The sequence below is a fragment of the Vulpes lagopus genome, chromosome 10 (assembly GCF_018345385.1).
Source record: "Vulpes lagopus strain Blue_001 chromosome 10, ASM1834538v1, whole genome shotgun sequence".
In the NCBI taxonomy this organism is placed as follows: Eukaryota; Metazoa; Chordata; class Mammalia; order Carnivora; family Canidae; genus Vulpes; species Vulpes lagopus.
This window is the reverse complement of record NC_054833.1, coordinates 108,119,370-108,143,898: the sequence shown is the minus strand read 5'-3', so window position 1 is coordinate 108,143,898 and position 24,529 is coordinate 108,119,370. Positions and strand designations below refer to the sequence as shown.

The 24,529-nt window shown below is 50.2% G+C and overlaps 2 protein-coding genes across 6 annotated transcripts in view; one reads left to right on the top strand and one right to left on the bottom strand.

Moving 5' to 3' along the window:
* Positions 1–10,778, top strand: part of NFATC3 (nuclear factor of activated T cells 3) — a 138,987-nt gene extending 128,209 nt beyond the window's left edge. Inside the window, exon 10 of one of the 2 annotated variants that reach the window (XM_041770053.1) lies at positions 8,540–10,778. In XM_041770053.1, coding sequence (XP_041625987.1) covers positions 8,540–8,661 — 122 coding nt within the window. In that variant the 3' untranslated portion in view covers positions 8,662–10,778. The remainder of the gene's footprint in view (positions 1–8,539) is intronic. The other variant, XM_041770054.1, reaches the window with a different exon arrangement.
* On the bottom strand, positions 10,087–18,584 carry ESRP2 (epithelial splicing regulatory protein 2). Of its 4 annotated transcripts, XM_041770057.1 has the most exons (16): positions 17,817–18,584; positions 17,604–17,732; positions 16,028–16,141; positions 15,805–15,919; positions 15,372–15,470; positions 15,095–15,149; positions 14,911–15,021; positions 14,703–14,835; positions 14,575–14,617; positions 14,111–14,412; positions 13,785–13,997; positions 13,470–13,668; positions 13,138–13,324; positions 12,677–12,842; positions 12,495–12,600; positions 10,087–10,296 (listed from the first exon to the last, which is right to left on the bottom strand). In XM_041770057.1, the coding sequence occupies exons 1-15, from the start codon at positions 18,012–18,014 to the stop codon at positions 12,511–12,513; spliced, it is 2,154 nt and encodes a 717-aa protein (XP_041625991.1). In that variant the 5' UTR covers positions 18,015–18,584; the 3' UTR covers positions 10,087–10,296; positions 12,495–12,510. The 4 variants fall into 4 exon arrangements, 3 of the variants coding, with proteins under 3 accessions (XP_041625991.1, XP_041625990.1, XP_041625992.1); XM_041770056.1 differs by lacking the exon at positions 10,087–10,296 and having other exon boundaries at positions 11,692–12,600; XM_041770058.1 differs by lacking the exon at positions 10,087–10,296 and having other exon boundaries at positions 11,692–12,600; positions 14,911–15,018.
* Between the last annotated feature and the right edge of the window lie 5,945 nt (positions 18,585–24,529).

The window sequence follows — 24,529 nt, the reverse complement described above, 5'->3', positions numbered from 1 at the left end:
CAGAGACTCTGAAAGCCTTTTATGAACGTATGTGATACAAATTATAATTCTCAAAATGCCATTTAAATTTAGTTTTAATGAATTTAGATTTGGAAAAGGCTACCCAAATCTTTATATTTAGGATCCTAAAGCCTCCTCTTTAGACAAGGCACCAAAACACTGGCTTCTCCCAGAAGCTGAGCCTACCCTGGTCTCACTTAATTGTCTCCAGTCATGAGAGGAATAAAAAGAGAAACTAAATTCCTGCATCTCTCTAAGGAGAGTCATAACCTGGAGGGGTTTTTTTTTTTTTGAGGGTTTTTTTTTTTTAATTGAAGTATAATTGACATACAATTTCCTTTCAGATGTGCATCACAGTAATTTGTTGTTTTTATATATTACAAAACGATCCCCATGATAAGGCTAGTTACCATCTAGGACACCTGGTGGCTCAAGCGGTTGAGCGTCTGCCTTTGGCTTAGGGCGTGATCTGCCTTTGGTTTAGGGCGTGATCCCCTTCCCCGGGATTGAGGGATTGAGTCCCACATCAGGCTCCCTGCAGAGAGCCTGCTTTTCCCTCTGCCTGTGTCTCTGCCTCTTTCTCTCTCTGTCTCTCATGAATAAATAAATTAAATCTTTAAAAAAAAAAAAAGCTGGTTACCATCTGTCACCATATAAAGTTATTACAATATTATTGACCATATTTCCTCTGCTTACATTACAACCCCATGACTTATCTATTTTACAGCTGCAAATTTTTTTCTCTTAGTTCCCTTTTACCTATTTTGACCACTTCCCCAACCTTCCTCCCTATAACCAGAAAGATTTAAATGAATTTCCTCATATTATGATGGAGCAGATCAGTTGAAGAAAGATTAATTAAGTAAATCACCCTAATTATGTCACAACTGAGCCAAAATGAAAGTTTTATCTCTTCTAGAGTTTTATCTCTTCATAGCTCTTCCTATGTATGTAGCAACAAGTAAGTTGATCACTAGTGATCTTGATAAGAAGATCACTAGTGACCTTGGTAAGAAGTGTTTTTGTGGAATGAAGGGATCAATATATGACTAAGGAGTGAACAAGAGGTAAGAACAGAAACATGAACATAGAAACATGAAAGAGCAAGCAGTGTAGATAACTCCTTTAAGATGTTAAGCAATGAGGGGATCCCTGGGTGGCGCAGCAGTTTAGCGCCTGCCTTTGGCCCAGGGCGCGATCCTGGAGACCCGGGATCGAATCCCACGTCGGGCTCCCGGTGCATGGAGCCTGTTTCTCCCTCTGCCTGTGTCTCTGCCTCTCTCTCTCTCTCTCTCTGTGTGACTATCATAAATAAATAAAAATTAAAAAAAAAATTCTTAAAAAAAAAAAAAAGATATTAAGCAATGAAAGAAAAAATTAGACATAGGGAGCTAAGTGGGCTCTAGGATTTTTATTTGTTTGCTTGCTTGTTTAAGGTAGAAAGCCTTACCATACTTAGTAATGATAAGAAGGATCCAGGAGGGAAGGTGGGTAGATTGAAGAGCTGAAAGAATGAAGAAAATTTTTGAAGCATGTCTTGAAGAGGCAAGTATACACAGGGTCCGTAGCACAGGTGATGAAATGAAACTTGTGGGTTTATGGTTCTGGAGCTCAGGTTGGGTCCCCGGAGGTCAGATTTGGGAATGAGCATATATAGAAATGGACAAGATAATCCAGAGAATATGTACAGTGTGCAAAAAAACAAAAAGGGAAAAAGAAGGAATCTTCTTATAATCTTAAAATCCTTCTGAATCCAACATCTTCACACAAATTAAAAAGAAGTGGGTTCTGGTTTTTATTTTTTCATATTTTAGTTTTTGCTGATTTAAAATAAGGATATATGCTGATACTTGAATACACTTTTAGGTACCTGTGTACTGTTTAGTCAGCTACAGATTTAATGTTTGTCTTTGAAGAATGTTTTGATTTACAACCTTTTTTAGAGGAAATATCTATATGACACTGACTATGGTATCATACATATAAGAGATTTCTTAAGAAGAAAGAACACGTAATAACAAGACTGATTCCCTTGTTATTACGTGTGTGGTAAAAAAAAAAAACTATCATAATTTTCCTTTACGAGTAATAAAGCTAGTGTTAAAAAGTGAAGGATGTCTTCTAATTTTTGTGCATACATTTTCACTTTGTTCTGTGGTTGAAAGCTGTGTAACATTTAGGGTAAAATTTAAAATGACTTAATTAGGGCAGCCCAGGTGGCTCAGCAGTTTGGCACCGCCTTCGGCCCAGGTCGTGATCCTGGAGACCTGGGATTGAGTCCCGCGCGGGCTCCCTACATGGGGCTTGCTTCTCCCTCTGCCTGTGTCTCTGCCTCTCTCTGTCTGTCTGTCTCTCATGAATAAATAAATAAGATCTTAAAAAAATAATAAAATGATTTAATTAAAAACTTGGCATGGTAGAGCTCAAGCTATCTTGGTTCTTGCTTAAAATACTTAAATATTCTTTCTGTGTTATCTTTATGGTGATGAGGTTTTTTTTATTTTTATTTTTTTATTTTTTTTTATTTATGATAGTCACACAGAGAGAGAGAGAGAGGCAGAGACATAGGCAGAGGGAGAAGCAGGCTCCATGCACCGGGAGCCGATGTGGGATTCAATCCCGGGTCCCCAGGATCATGCCCTGGGCCAAAGGCAGGTGCTAAACCGCTGGGCCACCCAGGGATCCCTATGGTGATGAGTTTTATTCTCGTTAATAATATAAGCTAGGTTACTCTAATGGAGATTCTAAAATACAGTGACTTAACCACATTGGAAGTTTCTCTCACACTTCATAGTAATTTAGAGATCAGGATTCCTTTTATTTCATTGTTTCTCTGTTTCCTTAGTTATTGTCAAAGCAAGAGTCACCCCTTTGATTTGAGACTTAGCCCAAAGCAAGAGGTAGGGGGGAAAGAAGTGAAGAGGTTATTGAGCTGGGTATGAGGAAGATGCGCGCATCACTTTGGTTCACATTTCTTTGGAAAAAAAACAAATTTATATGGTCATACCTAACTACAAAAGGGAAGCTGGGAAATGTAGTTTATAGCTGAGTGGCCATGTGAATAGCTAAATTCAGTTACTAAGAATGAATTGGAAAATGGGACGCCTGGGTGGCTCAGTGGTTGAGCGCGCCTGCGTTTGGCTCAGGGCATGATTCCGGATTCCTGGGTTCAAGTCCCACAAAGTCCCACATCGGGCTCCCTGCATGGAGCCTGCTTCTCCCTCTGCCTGTGCCTCTGCCTCTCTCTCTCTCTCTCTCTCTGATTCTCTCATGAATGAATAAATAAAATCTTTGAAAAAAAAAAAAAGAACTAAAAGTGTATCTTAGCAGAACTGTGTTATAGAATAATAAACCCATAAATATTAGATTTCTCGGGATGCCTAGGTGGCCCAGCAGTTGAGCGTCTGCCTTTGGCTCAGGGCATAATCCTGGAGTCCTGGGATTGAGTCCGAAGTCAGGCTCCCTGCAGGAGCTTGCCTCTCCCTCTGCCTGGGTCTCTGCCTCTCTCTGTGTCTCTCATGAATAAATAAAATCTTTTTAAAAATTAGATTTCTCATCCATTTAAAATCATTCCTTCTAAATTTCTCGTGTTTTTTTTTTCATTTCAAGTGGAATTCAGAAAATAATTGCACTCTTCGTTTATAAAAAAAATAACATTTCCATAAAATTGCTCACCAAAGAATGGATTATACCTTTAAGCTTTATTTAGGTAGAGAGAAGGGAAGAAGAGATGGATTTGTCAAACCTGGACGAATGATCATTGCAGCTTCAAAATGAAATAATATATATAAATAGTCTAATTATACCCAGAAATCATTTACAGAAATTCTCAAGATGCTCAGATGCTAGTTAGAAAGGCCCTTTGGGCTTTTGTGCATATGACTAGGTGCCTACCCCAGAGGCAGTGTCCTGGGTTACTCTGCCCCTCTCCACCTGGTGGTGAGATTTCATACCACACCAGGATTGTCACTTCTAGCTCTGAAACCTTTAAGCATTGGAAATAGCTCTAAATAAGAGACCTGTTGTTACAATACCTCATTCTTGTGTATAGAAGTAGCATTCCAGTAAACTCTTAATTTGGATAGCAATTTCTGGATAAAGAACTTGTTCTTATAGCAAATACTGCTGATGGCTCTGAGTACTTCTGTTGTGGTGGCACAGGAGACCCAGGTGTTGGAGTAACTGGCAGCTGTCACAAGTGGGCCAAATGCTGTGACCTACATAACCTATTAACATGGGTGTTGAGGGCTGTTGACTCTTGTTCTAGGCTTTTAATTCACTTTACTCTTTTTAAGGGGGAATGATAAAATTGCATAATAGGGCTGTAAACTCTTTCTGCTCTTAATTAAATTGATGAAAAAACATAAAGCCACCTCAAACACCTTCTGGACTAGGGTTTAAATAAATGAATAAATTCAGTCATATATATTCAAAAGAAAGTAGAAAATGAAATTTGGTTTCCAAATTTACCAAGCTGTTGGTATTTTTAAGAAATAACAATGTCAAATCATTAAGATTTTATAATCACTAAGTTGTACACCTGAAACTAATATAAATATGTATCAATTATACTTAAAGAAATACTGTGTTTATCAGTATTGTTAATAATTTACATCATAGATTTGTTTACCAGTAATAATTTTGACTTGCTTAAGTTGACACTCAAATTTTGGCCAATTATAACAGAAAACTATTCCAGGAATCCAGAGGTAGGAGTCTGAGCCCAAAGCTCCCAGCCTCGGGGAGAAGTGAGAGGCAGAGAAGAACAGTGGATTCTGTGCAATACTGTGCTCAAGTCATTGCTAAAGGGCGACAAAAGGACTGCTTTGTTCTAGTTCTGACTCCTTGTCCTAAAATTCATATTCAGCATTCACCTGTAGCAATTATTTGAGCATAATTTTTGTTGTTTTCCCAAGTACCCAAATTATATTAAAATACTCACTTGGCTAGTTATTGTATTCAGCATGCAGTAGGTACCAAGCATTAAGGGTTCAGTGAAAAACAAGATAGATAAGGTCCTTGCTCTGCTGGAATTTAAATCTACTAATTTTTATGTATTTATGTAAATCTAATTTTATGTACTAATATTCTGTATCAAAGTATATTTGAGTACAGTCAGCTTGAATGCTTCTTTGTGGAAAATCTTCTTGGCTTTATCATAGTCTGAAAATCCCAGTCAAGAACCTTCCAGCTTGCTGGAGCTAAGTGAGGTTAAGCCACAGGCAAAAGAACAACAGAACTTTGATAAGGGGGAACAGAAATAAAATAGCTTTGATCAAGCTTTTCTGTAAACATCACCTGGCTACCTCAGAAAATGATGTGTTTGTCCTTATCATCAAAGTGTACTTGTTAAGTGGGTGGATAGTGCTGGATATATACCCTCATCCTCAAGAAAACGTAAGATACAGGGAAAAAATACTCATGTGACTTTTGATGATGATAAAGCACCATTTCTCATCACTGTGTAGATGTAAAACTTGAAAATTGAGGTAATTTAAGAAGGTGTGTTAAATGGCAGCTTGGAACATCTCCGAAGTTAACTGTCCTTGGAGGGGATAAGCACTGGGAAAAGAAGACTGTCAGCTGGTACTCCCTTCTATATTTGGCTTGTTGCCACTGCTGGGAGATCGGTCTAAAATAAACACTGTTAAAATAATAAAAAAATAAAATATAATATAAAATAAAATAAAATAAAATAAAATAAATAAAATATAAAATATAAAATAAAATATAAAATATAAAATAAAATATAAAATAAAATAAAAAAAATAAAATATAAAAAAATAAAATAAAAAATAAAATAAAATAAAAAATAAAATAAAATAAAAAATAAAATAAAATAAAAAATAAAATAAAATAAAAATAAAATATAAAATAAATAAAATAAAATAAAATAAATAAAATAAAATAAAATAAACACTGTCAAAATCAAAATCAGATGTCATGCATTAGTCTTAATAACATTTTCTGGTCCTTTTCCTACCCTACCACCTTTCTGTATACCAATCCCAATAGTTTCCAAGTAATTATATTGAATTAGGATCCATTTATTCAGTCATCAAAAACTGATGTTTCTGGGCAGCCCAGGTGGCTCAGCGGTTTAGCACCACCTTCGGCCCAGGGTGTAATCCTGGAGACCTGGGATCTAGTCCCACGTCGGGCCCCTGGCATGGAGCCTGCTTCTCCCTCTGCTGTGTCTCTGCCTCTCTCTCTCTCTCTCTCTCTCTCTCTCTCTCTCTCTTTCTCTCTCATCTCTGTCTCTGTGTCTCTCTCATGAATAAATAAAATCTTTAAAAAAAAACAACTCATGTTTCCTCATCAGTAAGGTCCTTGCCTTTTAAGAGCTCACAAACTATTTGAGACAGATGATGATGTCCCGTACCAGTAATTCAATGTGGTGAGTTATGTGAGAGTTCACACACACAGATCCTGGGCCATGCTTATGCTCCATCTTGGCTTAAGACTAGCCCATAGACTATACATGGTGTCCATACTGAAAACTCTGTTCCTTGCTTGTTATGGGACTTGGAATAACAGGTGCCAACGGCTGCCTTTTCTATTTCTGTCCCCTTTATACACTCTTCCCTGTCTCCCTTTCCTCACTTTCAACATACTCCCTCTCCCTCCCCAAGCATCACATTTCTCCAGGTCTTTCCTATTTTCTTTGAAAGATTTCTCTGTTTCTCTACTCTTGGCCTCCAAGAAATGATGGGTGTTTGGAACTTAATTCCACCATTTACTAAGCAAATGATGTGAACTGCCAAAGCCTCAGTTAACTGATCTATAAAGTGGGTTAGTAGTTACCTTAACATGTTTTGAAGATGAAATAAGTTATAAAATTTCAGTTGTAAACTCTCATAGATGCTCAATAAATATTTGTGAAGTGAATGTTAGTTCCTTCTTCTAGCCATCAGTATATGAATTTGAAGAATTTTTTTGATTACCTAAACTATAAAGAGATGTTAATTTAATACTTGAAGATTTTTTTTTAAGTGATTGATAGTGTCTCCTTTGCTCTGTGATCACATCACATTTCTAAGTTGTTGTTTTGTCTTGGCCTATTTTCATTTATAACAGCTATATTGAGATATAATTCATTACTGTAAAATTCATCCTTGAAAATGTATCATTCAGTGGCTTTAGTATATTCACAGAGTTGTGCAACTATGACCATTATCTAATTTTATAAAACTTTGATCCCTCCAAAAAAGAAAGAAAGAAAGAAAGAAAGAAAGAAAGAAAGAAAGAAAGAAAGAAAGAAACCCATACCTGCTAATAGCAGTCACTCCCACCATACTCCTGGTAACGAGGTGCGTGGTTAACATGTTTGTGCTATTTTATACAAATGGAATCAAACCGTGTATGATCTTTTGTGTCTGGTTTTTTTTTTTTTTTTCACTTAGCATCATCTTTTCAAGGTTCATCTATGTTGTAGCATGTATTAGAACTTCATTCCTTCTTGTGGCTGAATAGTGTTCCACTGTATGGATAGCCCATATTTTGTTTATCCATTCATCACTTGGTAGACATCTGGGTTGTTTCCACTTTGGGACTGTTATGAATAGTGCTGCTGTGACCTTGTATTTGAGTACAAGTTTACGTGTGTTTTCAATTCTTTTGAGAATATGCCTAGGAGTATAATCTTTAGTTGATAAAGAATTTTCATTTCAAAGCAAAGAATTCTCATGATGAGAGAACTTAAGATTCTTACTGGGAGAATTTCTATACTGGTTACTTAAGACTGAAGTTTTTTGTATTGGACTTCACAGAGCATTATATGTTTACTGCTTGGCTTGTCATGGAAACCAACAAAAAAGCAAGAATCTTTTCTGAAAGGATGAGAAACAGTATAAATGCCCCCAACATAATAAATGATACTTGTATTAGCATAAAGTAACAGAACAATTCCCAAATATTCTTTTATTCTCACCAAAGCATTTATTTTCACTCACTTTACATACAAAGTACTCTCCAGGAATCAGAAGGGGAAGACCCTCCTAAAGGGATGCAAATTAAGGAAAAGTTAGATTAATGTAAACACATTTAAGAAGTATGCTATCTTCAGTTCTAGAGCATGAGCTTTTTATTTTTATTTTTTAATTTTTATTTATTTATGATAGAGAGAGAGAGAGGTTAGACATAGGCAGAGGGAGAAGCAGGCTCCATGCACCGGGAGCCCAACGTGGGATTCGATCCCGGGTCTCCAGGATCGCGCCCTGGGCCAAAGGCAAGCGCCAAACCGCTGAGCCACCCAGGGATCCCGAGCATGAGCTTTTTAGAATGAGGGTAAGAATGTTTCCTGTTCCCTGAGCCATCTCCCTTCCCAACCCAAACTGAACTGAAAGGGAAAAGCAGAGGCTGGAATAGCTTCTGGACTTAGGTCTCCATTCAGTTTAGGAGTAGGCTTTAAGCACTGCATTTACCTTTATAGAAAACTTCAGAAAGCGAAAAAACGTGTTTGAAATGGAACTTGCCTTTGAGCATCCTATGGTCAGTCACACAGAGGTCACTAATCATTTTCCCTTTTCTTGTTTTTCAGTGAACGAGATAATTGGGAGAGACATGTCCCAGATTTCTGTTTCCCAAGGAACAGGGGCGAGCAGGGAGGCTCCCCTCCCAGGTCCCAATTCCCTGGATAGAGGAAGATCCGATGGGCTCTAACTAACAGTGCTCGCTGCAGCCATGTGTCCACCACCATGGACTTCTCAGCATGTTTCTCTCCTTGGACCTTGGGTTTCCAATTCTGTGGCCTTCAGGACTGGCGCCAGGAGTTGGGATCACTGTATGTGGGGAAAGCAGCATTCCTCCACCTCAGGCCTTGGGTAGATTTTTGTAAAAGAACAGGAGCAGCATAGACTGAGCTTTGGGGAAATGAGCTTTGCTTTTTATATTTAAATAGGATACTTTTATATGATGGGTGCTTTGAGTGTGAATGCAGCAGGCTCTCCATTTCAGAGATGCTGCTTTTGCAAGTGACCTGATTGCTTAGCTGTGATTGGTGATTTGTACTCCTTTATGGTCATTTGAAGGACTCTTTAGCTTTGATGATATTTTTAAAGTAGTAACTTTTGATAAAACCTTCCAGAGGTAAACATGAAAAAAAAATTCTCCCAAGCCCACACCTATGCCTCAGAAACTCAGCATGCCCTAAAGCCTTTCATAGATTTATAGGAAATAAAGCCAAATGTAGCTCATACCTCTTATAAAAGTAAACTGTTAACGTGAGGAGACCATTCCAATCATTGAAGTGTTGGAATATAAAACGACATTCCAGAGCATAGCCTTTTTATAACTTTTTAGGTAATCTTCCTGCAGTCTCTCCATAATGACTCCATGTTGAAATTGCTTTTTTCCCTCAGGGCCTTGGATAAGATAGCGACATGTAAGGTGACTTTGAAAGGTGGGTTTTTTAGCTTGGTAGCTTTAATATCCTGCCATCCTGCAAACAAGTACGCTGTGGAGTGCTTTTCTTGTGTCCTCTGGTCCCAGACCTTTTCCGAATGGTAGTTTATCTGCATTTGGCTGCTCTATATCCTTTGAAGCCATAGCCTTATGATGGCTTAGGCAAATTTGCTGGTTCTAGCTCAACTCTAGAGGCCAGGCTGTGTCAGAAGCTAAACACAAATAAGCTATGCTTCAAAAGAGGAGCAGGAAGAAAAAAAAAAAAAATAGGAACAGAGAAAATACAGGACTCCAGATGGGAAGCTTTTAAAATTCACAGTGGCATGGAAGGCTTATCCCTCATTCTGTTTACAGCCTAAAATGATTCTGGCCTACCTGGTCCCTTCTGCATGACCTAAAAACCAGCCTTTTCCCCAAAAGGCTTTGAGGCAAACCCAAACATGAGGTAGCATCATAGACCTAACCCTCCACACCAAAGATGCCCTGGTGCTGCTGCTGGTGAGGCTGGTGCCCAACACAGGGGCCAGTAAGAAACTCCAGCCTGCTGTCTACCAAAGGAGGTGCCCGAGTTGGGTGCTTTTTCCAAACTCTGCCCTTACCCATCCCATTAATGGGATTATTACCTATTCCAAGGCTGGGGCCATTTCAAAGCACCTGAAGTTTGTAGAATGTTTGCACACAAAATCATGTAATTTCATTTATTCAGGAAGGAAATTCTTTTGAGTGCCTATATGTGCGACAGTGTGCTGAGCTGGTCAAAGGCTTGATGTTGTCACTCCAGGGGATAATGAGTCCTAGATGCCAGGACTCTATTGAGGTCAGCTGAGGCCTGGGCAGAGGGAGCCGGGTCACTGGCCACCACCTCTAGTCAGCCAGGTAGGAACTGTTCACCTCCTACAGGATGAAGTATGGTCTTTTTATTTTTATGCCCCCTTCAAACCATGATGATTTAATTTTCCCCCTAAAACTAGTTAGAGAAAAATGTATATCCTTCAGCAAATCACTCTAGTCCCTCTTGGAGCTGGGTGTTTTCATATTTTCTTTAAGTTTTGTGTCAGAGTGTGGATAGTGAGATTTGCTTCAGGGCCTGTAGTTGGCAGCCTACAGCTTCCTTTGGAGGGGTTGTGAGAGGCGGCCCCTGACAGGAAGCTCCAGACAGCTGGCCGGACTTGCCTCTACCCCCTTGCCCCTGGGGTAGCTGCTTCACATGGGGTTTTTGCAAGACCCTTTGGGGGTTGCTCTGCTGCCTTCAGGAATAAAAGCCTCTATGATCCAGAGTTGCTATGCACCAAATTTCGATGCCTTTTAAATACCTTGATGCCTGTAGCACTAGAAATGCTTTCCTATTTAAAATAAAAGTTAAATTTTAAAATAGAGCTTTGTATACTATGTGGGCAGTCTTGTATCATTTTGTAAAATCTTTGGTTTAAGAATCAATATTTTTTGGCTTTGTAGGTAAAGACTTTAAACTTTGTGCAACAGAAGTGGTGTTAAAGCACATATCCATTGGATTGTGTAAACTGACTTCTAGTAGCAACATTGAGCAACTCAGCATGCCCTGGCCCCTACCCCTACCCCAACCAACCTGTGCTGATTCTGGGTTGAGGAATGAGATAAGCAGCCTTTTGCTTACTAGAGATTCTCAGAGAAACATAGCTGAAAACAGCTTGAAAGGGACCAGATGTCTTGTCTTCAGGTTTACTTTTGGTGCTGCTGCCTGTGCAACCCACCCCTGCCCAAGGCTAACCATTATAGAGCTCTGCTGGATCTGGCAGTGAAGCCCTGGGGTGGTGGTTCTTATTTGTTTGAAGACTTACTTATTTTACAGGGGGAGGGGCAAAGGGAGCCTCACAAGATCACCACCTGAGCTGAAACCAAGTGTAGGATGCTCAATCGACTGTGCCAACCAGGCGCCCTCTGGCCTTGAAGCCCTGTTTTTAATATTCAGTACAGATGGTTATCTTTAACACTCAGATGGGCTCAAGTTGAAACCTTATGTTTTTTAAAATGGGTGATGTTCAGTTAAGGAATTGGTTCTGAGTTATGTTTACAGCACTTGGAATTGTGTTTTCTTAGACATTTTGTATTTTAAAACCTTTTCTAGGAGTATAGTGCTCCTTACACAAATAACAAAGGGAAGAGCCAGCAATTCAGGTTCCTCAGTTACAGTGCTGAAATAATAAATGATGACAGGTTAACAGTGTCCTTGAAATCTGCCTGAGTTTTCCTCTGCCTGGGGCAAGCGTGGAGCCCCACACTCTGGGATCCAAAGCTAAAGGGCACTTTGGCTTTTAAAAAGTCCACCTGGTTAGGAACCTTTATTTTACGGAGAAGTAAGCAGAATTCCAAATTCTTTCCAAAGCTTCAATTATGTACCCTCTTAATGGGTGCAAAGGGCATTCCACGAAGTCTGCTGAATTCAAGACAACTGGCCCGCCCAAGGTGTGCATGAAAAGTAGGCAGAAAGTCCCCTTTAAAATTCAAGTCTGAGTTTTTGTGTGAGGGCTTCCTGCCCTCTAGTGTCCTCTGGGGATACTGCAGTACAGTCCATCAAAACCAACTGTGATTTTGCCACCTGATATTCCTTGTGCCAAGCGGAGAGTTAGCATCCTCAGACCCATGGCACAATGTGGCCACTAAGGTCCAAGTATCCTGGGGGTCAGGGCCAGCATTCTCTGTCTCCCTGCCCCCTACCAGAAGGGACAGGGGAAGGTAGAACGTTGGGATCTTTACTCAGAAGCTCCCAGGAGTCATACACTGAAGGCACCAGGGCTTACATTTTAAAAAGAAAACCAAGCCTGCTGTGGACATCAGCCCCACAGCCAAAACCAACCAAAGGCTCTCTTGCTGCTACTCAGGAGGCCTAGATCAGGCCATTGGGAGCAGGGTAACACCATTCCACCCCCAGCCCTGCATGCAGGGGTCCAGCCATCATCTTTGGGGTGAACAGACAGCAACAAGTGGGAGATGGACCTGGGGCTTGAGCTCCTCTAGGTGCTTTCTGAGAGCTTTGACAAGCCAGAAGCCACCTGATTGAGGATACTGATTCTCTGGACGCAAGAGAGACATGTTAGACATCAGCCAGCTCTTACCTCCTGGCTCCCTCACCTACAAACACACCCACTCTTTGGGGGCCTGTAGCACAGTGCGAGGCGGGTCACCAACAGGCACCAAACTGGTGTAGTCATCAGGGGCTAACTGCAGGAGGGAAAGAGATTTAGGGGAGGGAGCCCCTGGCTCAGCCACGTTCCCGTGCCCTCCAGCCACACCTCACCTGATAGGCTTGGAAGACGCTGAGCAGATCCTTCATACCGGCTGTATATGGGACACCCTGCATACGGACCAGGGCACCTGGCTGGGACAACACTGAGGTGGAAGCAGAGGCCAGGGCAGCAGGAGGTGTGGTGAGGTAGCCCACCGTGGTGGGGGACACTGGGGGGCTAGGATGGGAGAGGCAGGGATTTTAGGAGTGCAGTCCCACCTGCCTCTCTCCTCCCCTGGTCTCTGCCTTGTGCTTAGTTCAACTCCTCCTCCCTAAAACCTCAGTCTCTAGAGTCCTCTCCATTCCAATCTATAGATGGTATCCGCCAGGCCATACCTGTCACTCCCTTGACCATCTTAGAATAAGTCCCAGCTCTAACAGACCTTGGACTGTCTGGCCCAGAAAGGGGATCATGAACCTCCCCCAAACCAGAATTGGGGCAAGACTGTGGAGTTTTCTTAAGCAGCTGGTACCTGGGGTAGTAAGCAGTATAGTTCATGTAGAGTTGAGTGGCTGGCCCTGGGTAGTAGGCAACAGGGGTGGGGGCAGCAGGCACCCTGGCAGCCGGGAGCAGTGCTGAAGAGGGATACAGAGCTGCCGTCTCAGCGGGAATGAGTGTTGGGGTGGCCTGGAAGGTGGCGTAGGTGGGTGGTGAGAGGCCTGGAGGCAGAAGTAGAGAGCGCATCTGCAGGGAGCCCAGCACTGCCCTGGGTGAGGCAGCCAGTAAAGTGTCTCCCTGTAGAAAGTGAAAGTTGTAACAGCTCGGCCCGCACACACCTCCTTCCCCAGCCTCTGGGACACTCACAGGGCAGCTTGCAGGGTGGAGGGGACATGCCACTGCGGCCCAAGGTGCCCCCCATTAGCACGCGACTCATCTCCTCTGTGGAGCAGGGGACCACTTCCACATAGCGTTCCTTCATCACTTTCTTATGGCAACGCTGAGCAGCAGCTAGGGCCCGCTCTGCTGACGTCATCTGGATGAAAGCATCGCCAGATGGCCGGCCCTGCGCACATGGTGGTCTCGTAAAGGGTCTGTGATCTGTCACGTGCTAGAGCACCTGACCCGCAACCACAAACCCCTCTCTCACTATGGAGGTCTCCCCACTGGCACCAGCCCCACCTGCTGGTTGAGCACCATGTGCACACCGTGGGGCCGGATGTCGGCCGCTGCCTCCCCCAGAAAGCTCAGGATGTCTTCGATGGTGGCGGTGTAGGGCAGGCCCCGAAGGCGTACACAGTCTCTCCCAGTCCCAGCTGCCAGTGGGAAGGGGATGGGGAGCAGTGGAGCCGTGAGTGCGGGAAGGAGTGGGCTGGATGCGTAGCGGTTCAGGACCTGGTAAGGAAGGCAGTGACAGGCCGGTCACGCCACATAGGGCAGGGGTCCAAGGCATGGAAGGGGTACCCTGGATTAGCACACAGTGGGTAGGGGGAGCCCTGGGTGCTCACCTGCTGCACCTCAGCTGCAGTGCTCCGGAAGAGTTCAATGTATCGCTTACCCAGTATGCCCTTGTGCCTGCGCAGGGCAGCCTGTGCCAGCTCCTCACAGGCAAAGAGGGCAAAGGCATCACCAGTGGGCCGGCCGTCAGGGTGGCGCACAAAGAGCAGCCCATCAGCACCCCCAGTCACCGGGCACTCTGGCCCCAGAAAGCCCAGCACGTCCGCTGGCCCGGCTGAGAAGGGCAGTCCCCGTAGCCGCAGTATCACTTGGTCTTCCCGTGACAGGAAACGAGCCACCTCTAGTGATGTGCCTTGGTGAGAGGCATGGAAGTCACCCACTGACCTCATCCGTGCCCTTCCACACACCCACCTACGCCCGGCACATAGGGGAGCAGAAAGGCAGGGGGCGGTGGGCCAGTGGGACATGGACGGAGAACCAGGGGAGCCGCCGCTGCTGCTGGGAGCACACTCACCCCCCGCGATCTTGACAAACTCCTCTCCTGTTGCTTTATATACCTGTGGGGACAGCGGGGACAGCCCGTGTGTCTCCAGCCTGGCCGGCCTCGGCTCTGCCCTGCTGCTCCCCCGGCCCAAAGCCCACCTCAATATAGCGGACACCCATGTGGTGCTTGTGTCTCTGCAGCGCTAGGTCCCGCTGCTCGCTGTCCACAAAGCGGATGAGGGCCTCGCCGTTTCTGCGGCCCTGGGCGTTGAGGCAGAGTGCGACGCCGCCCCTGCCGAGCCAGTGCTGCGTTAGTGCCTCCCGGGCAGGCCTGCCCGCCGGAGCCCACCCATCCTGCCGTACCTACCTGGCAATGTTGAGCCCTTTGAAGAATCGAGCCACATCCTGGTCTGATGACTGCCAGGGCAACCCGCGGGCCCGCACCACGGTCTCACTGTCCACCACGTCGGCCTTGCTGCTGTGGGGGCGGGGCACAGAGTCAGAGCTGCGCCCCCACACGTGTCACCGCCCACCCCGGCCCCCACACTCACCAAGGACCTGTCTCATACTTCTGCTTTACCACCTCTGCCTTCGAAAACAATTGACCTGAGAGGATATGGCATGGGGGTCAGCAGGGTCTGGTGGAGGGGGTCTCCCCACCAAGCTCTGCAAAGAGAGGACAGTTGAGGGGGATAAGGCAGTGACAAAGGAGCTCCTACCTATGGTCTCTCACAGAAGGTAACAAGTGGGGATGGGGAGTTTAAGGGAGTAAGAGGCAGATGCTCGCCCAGTCCTAGAGCAGGTGACCGGTGCTGAGGCGAACCTTACCACTGGGCCCTTCGAGCAGGTGGAGGATGACCGCTACCATTGTCTTCACTTCCCAGACCCCAAAGTCATCCTCTGTGGCATCTGTCTCTAGCCCCAAGTCTATGAGCAGAGAAAGAACCGTGAGAAAATCCCAGCATGAGCACCAATCTTGGTCCTACCCAGGCCCAAGTCCCTTTGGGGGACACATGCAGAATCCCAGCAAACACGTTGGTTCTGATCCAGCTCCATATGTCCTTACAAGTCTCCAGCCCAGACCTATGCGGACAGACGTCCGTATTCCAAACACACCCCAGCGCAGACACAGAAGCATGTGTCCTCAGGACTTGGCAGATAGTGTAAACCCGCGTGTGTTTATATAACCCCCCAGGACGCACATACTCAAAAACAGCCTACAGCCTCCCCTCCAACCCTAACCCCGCCGGGTCACAGATACCCTGTGCCATGGTGGCCACGGTGAGCTCCCTGGCAGGGCGGGCGTTTGGGTGCTGCACATGGAACTCTCTGCGGAGGTCGTAGAAGGAGAAGAAGGTGTCGGGGAGCACCAGGTTCTGGGGGCACATGGGAGTGGGCATGAATAGGGGGAACTGAGCTGCCCTGCCCACCCCCATGACAGGGGGTCCTGGGCACCCTGCCCCGTTGTGCCCTCGGTGGCATACCTTCCTGGAGGCCTCAGGGTGCAGGACCTGTCGCAGCAGCTGCTGCCCATCAGTGCATAGCATGTAGGGGCCCCCGCCCAACAGAGCCACATCCCCGCTCACCAGCTGTGAGAACTGGGGACAGAGAGTGGGGAGAGAGACAGACACAGACTCACAGCTGGGCGGGCAAGAGGAAGGAGGAGGGAGAACACAGGCTACCAAGCTGGTTCAGCTAGATGTTCAGCCCTGCCCTGCCTGGGGAGGAGTTGGCCACAGTCCTTGGGCCTGGTCCTGTGTCCCTTTTCTCCCCCAGTCCACTGTCAGCTTCTCCAGGCCAAATGGGGGCAGTCACATTATCACCCAAGCCCCCCTCACACACACTCCCAAGAGTCTGGAGTGGGGCCAGAGCAAACACCTGGTGGAGTGGGACAAGCAGGTGGGAAGGGGCGGGGCAAAGCAGGTTAAACCTGTCCCTGACCAGGCACCACCCTCAGACAGGTGGGGGAGGCCCAATCCTGCCTGAGGCCCAGCTGGCTCATGGTCAATGGCAGCCCCGCCTCTAGGTCTGACCAACCCATGGGCAGAGAAAATCCAAGGACAGAGCTCCACACCTGGACGCCAGGGGCAGTGCGAGCTTTGACCCACACCCTATCGACCGGCTGGCACCGAGTTGTTTGCTCACAGAGGGGGTGGCACTCCCCAAGCTGCCCAGCCCCCGCCCCCCACCCGGCCTTGCTTCCCAGCCAGAGGAGAGGGAGAAGCACTAAGCGCAGGCCCAGGGCAAGCCAACCCAGTTCTCCTTCAGCACACTCCAGGTACGGTGTAGCCTGGGGGCCCCTGGAACAGGATCAGGTTCAGCACCTCACCGGCGGAGAACCAGCGGAGTTGCTGGGAAATGAACGAATTTGTGCACGTAAAGCACTTAAAGCCCTTACACTCGAGACCAGGCACAGGGTGAGTGCAGTTAGTGAAGACAAGAGAAAGAAAACAGCAGTGGGGGCCGCCTCCCGCTGGAGCCAGGCCTGGGAGGCACCGGGCCTCTGCGCTCGGGAGGCAGGTAGCCTCCAGGCGGGGTCCGGACAGCGCCCACGCCTGGCCAGCCGGCCGGGGCAGGCCTGGACGAGCCGCTTACACCTGGCGGCGTCTGCCTCCCAGGCAGACCCCGCCCTACGCCCCCGCTCCCGCGTCTCCCAGGCCGCTGGGTGGGCCGAGGTCGCAGGCGGCGGGGACCGTGACCTATGGCCAAGGCTGGGCCCCTTCGGCCCTTTTAGCTTCCGACTGCTGGGCTGGGAGACCCGGCCAGGCGCGTTCCCAAAGGCGTCTCGGCCCCCCAGCCCCGCCGGCCCCGGGAGGGGTCCCGCGGCTTCCGTCCCACCGCGTAAGCAGGAGTGGATCCCCGGAAAGGCTGAGAAGCAGCGCGCCCCCAGGAAGGGCCGGCACACGCGGGAACCTCCGAAACTTTTAAACAACAGGAACCCGTCCTACCACCCAGGCCGATTGGTCGCAGCACACCAGGCCTCGCCCCCCGCCGCCTGTCCCGCCGGGCAATGTCCCCGCGGCCCGGCCGGGCCTCCGCTCGGCCGGGCCCCGAGCTCACCTGCTGCAGCACCTTGTCCAGCGGCTCGGCCCGCGCCAAGCTGTCGGCGCTCAGGCCGCTCGCCTCGCGGCACTGCGGACTCAGCGCCGCCGCCTCGGCGCGAACCAATGACTTGTGCAGCGTCCCCACCTACGAGCGGCGGGGGGAGCGGATCAGCCACGGCTCCTCGGCCCCTGCGGCCCGCGGGGGCCCCACCGCCCCTCCTCGCCGTACCTGCCGGCTCTGCGGCTCCACCACTTGCCAGACCAGGAGGATTAAGTCGGTCTCGTCGGAGCCCAGGTCCGGCCCCAACGCACCGGCCGTGGCCCCGAACAGCACGACCAGGGGTCCAGGCGCGGGGCGGGGGTCGGCGACCGAGTCCGAGGCGGGGTCCGGGCCGGGGGGCGGTGGCTGGGGAGGCGGCGGAGTCATGGCCGCAGAGGAAGGGGGCGCTCGGCCAGACACACGCGGACCGACGAGGCGCACGCACGCACCGGCCGACGGCAGACACCAATCAGCTTGGGCGGGACCCCGTGTGTCGGGGGCGGCACCTGCGGCCCGGCCGGCGCAGTGGGCGCCGCTGAGACCCGCCCGCGGCGCCCCGTGGGGCGGGGCGGCCGCTGGCCCCCGCCCTCTCCGGGCGAGTTACCTGGCGGCCCCGCCGGCCACGTGACCCAGGCGGCCCCGGCGCCCGGCGCCCGGCGCCCAGCCCGGAGCGCGCGCGCTCCCTCGCCGGCCCGGGTGCGCGCTCGCGGCCCGACTCCCACTCGGTCCGTGGGCCGTGCCCGCCTCCTGGGGCGACCCCGTCCCCCTCTGCCCCTCCCCACCGTGAGGCCTGCGCCCAGGGACCTTCTGCAGGGCGTAGGGGTCACGTGGCATTTGTGAAAATCACCGGGAGCCATTCCAGGGGCAGTGGGGGTCCTGACGGCCGGTGTGGGGGCTGATGGAAGTCACCCAAGAGGGCGGTGAATTACCCGCTATCACCCACGGGCCGAGGGTGAGCAGAGGCTCTTACAGCCTTGGGATCGGGGGACCGAGGGGACGGGCAGGGCTTGTCCACACACGTTAGCACCTGGCCTCAGCCCGGCCCTGGGGTGCGCAGGTGGGAGCGCCGTGCTCCAGCCCCGGGGAGCCCCTCGAGGCGGGGCGGCGCCGCACGGCCGGGCCCGGGGGCTCACCTCTGCCCCGTGGAGACGGCTGCCCGTTCCCGTCGCCCTCCCCGCGCGACCACGGGCCTGCTGCCCGAGACCGAGCGCCCGGGGGTGGGGGCCAGCGACGAGGGTGTGGCGTGCGCGCACGGGCCGCGGGTCCCCGGCGCTGCTCCCTCCGAGGCCGGCGACCCGATCAGGTCCGTCCTAACACCCTCTCGCCCCGTCGTGCTTGGGGAGCCTCCCTTCCGGCGCGTCTCCAGGCCGCCCCGGACTTCTCTAAGTTCCCGCATTTATAGGATTGAGAAACGGAAGAATCTGGCGGGAGAAGGGACGTGGGGCTGCCAGGCCCGCGCGGACGCCGAGGCGGGAGCCGCACCTCGCGCTTTCGGAGGAGATGGGCGCCCTGGGGGGGGGGGGGGCGCTTCCGAGGCCTCGCCCAGAGAGCTCACACTTCAGCGCGTCCCTACTCAACGGATAGAGACCGAGGTGCCCAGTACGGAAGCGACTCGCTGCGGTCCGCCGGGAGCGGGGAGCAGACCTCCCAGCGGCGCGGGGCCCCGGCGCCTCCTCCGCCCCTCTCGGGGCCGCCCACCCCGGCGCCCGCCCGCTGGTCCCCGCCCGCCGGAGCGCTAGGCCAATCGGGCCGGCGGGAGCGGGAGCGTCGCTCCTCGGGTCCAGCCCCGCTCTAGATAAGCCTGGAATGTCAAATATTTGTTCGGGGGGCGGGGCCCGCCGGGGAGCGAGGCTGCCCCCTGGCGGCCGGGAGCGCGCGTGCGCCTGGCGGAGTCGGCCTTCCGTCCTCGGCCGCAGGCGCCTTCGCCCCGGCGGCTCTCCCGAGCCCCTCGGCCTGCATCGCTCCCTGTCGGGCTCCCGTCGGGGCTCCAGCTTCCAGGGGACAGTCCTGGCGGCACCGCCTTGCCGGCGGAGCGCTCGATCTCGACCTCAGCCTTCCCGGAGCTCCCGTCCATTAAACCGTTAGGGCTTCACGCCAGGCCCTTCCCTGTTCTTCCTTCAGCGTGGGTCTCGAGGCCAGGGCCTCAGGGAAGCCACCTTCTTGAGGTGACCTCTCCAGTGTGGCACCTCTGGCCGTCCCGGCAGCGTGGGCAACTCCCCTGAACCTCCTGCGCGCCTGTCTGCCTGCCCCAGCCCGCATCACAATTCCCCATACTTTTTTTAAAAAAAAAAAAGATTTTATTTATTTATTCATGAGAGACACAGAGAGAGAGGCAGAGACACAGGCAGAGGGAGAAGCAGGCTTCATGCGGGAGCCCAATGCGGGACTCGATCCGGGTCTCCAGGATCCTGCCCTGGGCCAAAGGCAGGTGCTAAATCGCTGTGCCACCCAGGGATCCCAATTTCTGATACTTGGACTCTTCTTGAAAGAATAAATTTTTAAAAATAAAATTAGAAAAAAATAATAAGGTTAGAGCCCCTGCTTTGCTGACCTCCTTTACTCATCTTTAGATGAATCCTCCCGGATCACACCATGAATGCCAAACAATCCTCATTCCTTTTCCCCCAAAACTAAAGTAACTTCTACCACAGCAAATCATTGTCTCCGTTCACCACTCACACCGGGAACTCAGTTCCTGGAGGACAGGCTCATCCCCAGTGCCCTTCATGGTGCCTGGCACGTAGTGCTTGATCCAGACTTCATGAACGAGTAGTTGTCTAAGCGCTTTGCTTTGCTTTGCATTGTCAGCCTTCGGATATTTCAGCACTAGTAACCTTCCCTGGGGCTAAGGATCTTTCCTCTACTGAGCTTCCCTCCACCTGTCCCTTGCCCCAGTTAATCCCTGCTCTTCCAGATTTTCTCTCAAGGCACCTTCCTCTGTAGCAGGGGTCTTTAATGGAGTTTGAGATTTCTGTATTTCATTAGGAAACAGCCCTCATCCCAACCCAGCTACTAGGGTTCACAAACTGTCAATAAATGAATTGGAAATAATAACATACATGAAAGGGGTGAGCAAGGTTCCAAAGGTCCAGCCGGTAGCGTTCCCCAAAATGTAATCCAGGTACTTGAGGGAAAGGAACTTGGTTATGTGAGCCAGGCCACACACTCACAGAATCCCATCCTTACCTCAGCCCTTCGAGGCATTTCCACAAGGCAACTGGCCCTCCAGCCGCGTACATGAAGGTTGGGGCAGACACAGGATGGGGATCCTCACGTGGGGCCGGGAGTGTGTGTCTTGACCTACCCGGTGTGATAAGTGGTGTGAAAGCCCCCTCCTGTCTCCCTCCCAGGCCAGAACATATCCCACTGCGGGAGAGGATTCTACTTTGGGTGCCTTGTGGGATCCACTGCGGCGATCTACACTCGCCAGCTCTGGCCCATCCACGCCCTCTGCGGCCCGGTGGGTGACCCGCAAGTGATCTGTGGCTCGCCTTGCTGAACTCCTGGGCCTCGGGGTAGACAGCGCTCTGCTCCCCCTCCCAGGTTCCCAGCTACGCCCCGTTGCCGAATTTCCACTGAACACCCACCAGAGGGCGCACCGACCCTGTCGCCAGAACCAGGTGATGGGGGCTGGGAGAGGAAACTTGCAGGGGAGAGTGCAAAGAGTGCAACCCGGGGCCAAGCTCTGGGACAGAAGTGAAAAGGGAAAGCCCTTGACACCGCCTTCCTCTGGTTTGAGCATCTGCGACTCCCGGCTTCCTGAACCTAGGCCCAGTTCTTAAGCTTGGTTTTCAAGACCCTCAACCTCTCTTCCACTCCCACCCACAGTGTGTCCCAGACACACTTACTGTGACCAGGTCTGCAGGCTGCTGCACATACTTAGCACATACCCTACCTGGAGCACCCACCCACCTACTCATCCCTTTGTTTTCCTGGCAAATTCCTATTTATTCTTCAAGACCCATCTCTAATAATTCTTCCACCACGTAACATTTGTTGATGCCTAAGCCTGTTCTGGGCCCCTTTTCTGTCATGATTTGGTCCGTGTTTGGCCTCTCGTGACCCCAGGGAGGCTCCAACAGCAGAGGAATAGGAGCCTGATGAGCTGTAAGCTTTAGGGAGGATCATTTGGCCTCCAAATGGGTTCAGCTCTGGCTACCAAACCAGCTCAGAAGCCATGGTCTTGATTAGGTTGCCCTAAACCCAGGCACCCACCTGGTCCAGACAGGGTAGCTTGGAATTTGTGTGAGCAAGAGGGAATGAATGCAAAGGGCCCAGGGTAACAGAGAAAGGGCAAAGGCTGTTGGCTGGATTCTCACCTGAGGAAGGTAGCACAACTGGCCTGGCTCCCTGGTCTCTGGACTTATTCCTACATCTGGTCTTTGCCCAGCATATTCTCCTCCACAGGAATATTATCCCTCTTTGCCCAGTGTTTTCCAGAATTCACAACCAGCCCTGTGAACCTCTCAGTCCTTTATCTTCTCCAGGCCTGAGAGGCATCAGGACCATGTCCTAGGGATCCCTGGGTGGCACAGCGGTTTAGCGCCTGCCTTTGGCCGAGGGCGCGATCCTGGAGACCTGGGATAGAGTCCCACGTCAGGCTCCCGGTGCATGGAGCCTGCTTCTCCCTCTGCCTGTGTCTCTGCCTCTCTCTCTCACTGTGTGCCTATCATAAATAAATAAAAATTAAAAAAAATGAAAAATAATTTAAAAAAAAGGACCATGTCCTAGAAATGGGAAGTGTTGGAGAATGGGGTATATGGCTCAATCACTCAATATATGTTAAGCACCTGCTGTGTGCCTGGGACTGTGCTGATGGGAGCCAGTAACCAAGAAGGCAGTTGCAACAGTAACAGGCAGGTGAAGGGCTTGCTCTTCCATTGATTATATTCTAATGGGAGCCAGGTAGGGGCTGCTTCAGAGTCAATAGTCCTGTCTGGGCTGAGGCCTAAAGGCAGAGCTCAGTTGAGTCCCCAAAAATGGGGGCTGCAAAATGATTCCAGTGCAACAAGTGCTGAAGTCCAGAGTGAGAATGAGGTTGTCCTGTTTTAGACAGTGAGGAAGCTGCAGAAGCTGGAGACCTGTGAGCTGAGGAAGAGGAGAAGTGAAAGTTGTGGGAAAAGGCCAGAGTCCCCTGCAGGGTCTTCATTCACTATGAGTGAGATGCATATGATGCATGCAATAGAAGGGTTGTGAGTGGGGGTAGGTGGACAGTGATGTGCCCAGTTTAATGTCTAATGGGTCAGCCTGACACAAGGAGAGCAACCCATAGGAATAAGAGAATAAATTGAGACATTAGCAAAGAGGCTACTATAGGGATGAAAGTAATTTGGCTTTGGGAAGGTATAGCTGGCAACACTTGGTGACCACTTGGTTGTAGGTCTGAGAATCAGGATAGTATCTAGAGTCCAGGATGAGCCCAGGCCAGCAGTCAGTAGGGGGTGGGGGTGGGGGAATCATGTGGATGGCAAGGTCATTGTGAGAAGGGGGCATCCTTGCCTTCTGATTCCTCCCCTCTCCACAGTGTTAGCACAGATCATTGCTGCTAGGTCTTGACATCCTCTCCCTGAAATCACTATGGTTCCTATCTGCAGGGCCTGGGGGGCTGGGGCATCCTATGAAGGGCCCATGGTCACCTGAGGTTACTTAGTTGATAAGACATTCAGTCTGGCCACAGTCCAAGGTAGCCCAGGCCATCCTGATGCCTACCCTCTTTCCACTTAACCCTTGACTGTGGCCCCTGCCTATCCCTAGTACTGGCGAAAGGATCTCTGTGGTTTCCCACTGTGGGCCTGCACTAGATTGGTCTTCAGCACCCCCTCTTCTGGGGCCCAGGTTGGAGATGAGGGAGAGGGGTTTTGGGCCCTTGCCAGGGCCGGAGGGAGATAGTTGGACCTTAGGAGAGTAGTGTACACCAACCACCAATGTGTTTCACTATAAGAACGCAGGAGGGGCAGGCCAAGATGGTGAGTTGATTCATCCAGGAGTACTCTGAAAGGCTAGAGAGGGTCAGCCATTGACCAAGAGGAAGGAAGGAAGGAAGGAAGGAAGGGAGGAAAGGAGGGAGGGAGGGAGGAAGGAAGGGAGGGAGGAAGGAGGGGAGGGAGGAAGGAAAGAAGGGGCTGGCTAGTGGTCTTAAGACCAGCCAGAGGATGATCAGGGTGTTGTCTGACCCTCTGGAGGAGGTGTGTGGAGGATCAAGACTTCCAGTCTCCAAACATACTGGTCTCCGTATCCTAGAGCGACCCATGGTGCTGGTCCCATTGCCAGCTGTCAATACTGCCCATTCTGTTTGCTAATGATTCCTCCAGCAGAGAGTCTACGTGTCTTCTCTGGATCCCCCGTTTGAGTGGGGTGGGGATGGGAGGTGGACTCCAAGGTCATGACGCCTGTCCTGCTCTGCTGGGCAATTTGCCCATGGGCCATGGCCGCAGGGTGGAGGTTCAAGCCCACCTCTCCGGGGCACCAGAACTGCTCAGTCTGGCGGGGGGGGGGGGGGGGGGGACTCCAACTACAACTTTGGGCCTGGAAGCCCTCTCACTTGGAGGCGAAACACGTTGACCTGGCCTCCAGGCGTCCCACGCGCATTCCTAATTCCTGGACAGACAGACGCACGGGGCCCCTGGACACGCTGCTTGAGCCCACGTGCCGTCAGGGGCAGGGCGTGAAGAATCGGTGGGGATTGCACAAAGGTCCGGGTCAGCTCCCGGTCCCCTAAGGCCAAATAACTCTCCAGGACTCACTTCTCCCCTCCCTCCCGTTGCTGTGGCCACGGTTCTCCAGCAGCGGCCCGCACTGGACTGAATCCGCGCTCGGCCCGACCCGTTCCAGACCCCAGGTCAGGGGCGAGCCAGGATTCGGACGTGAGGGCTGCGCAGCGTGGGGTCCGGGTGCACAGGGCT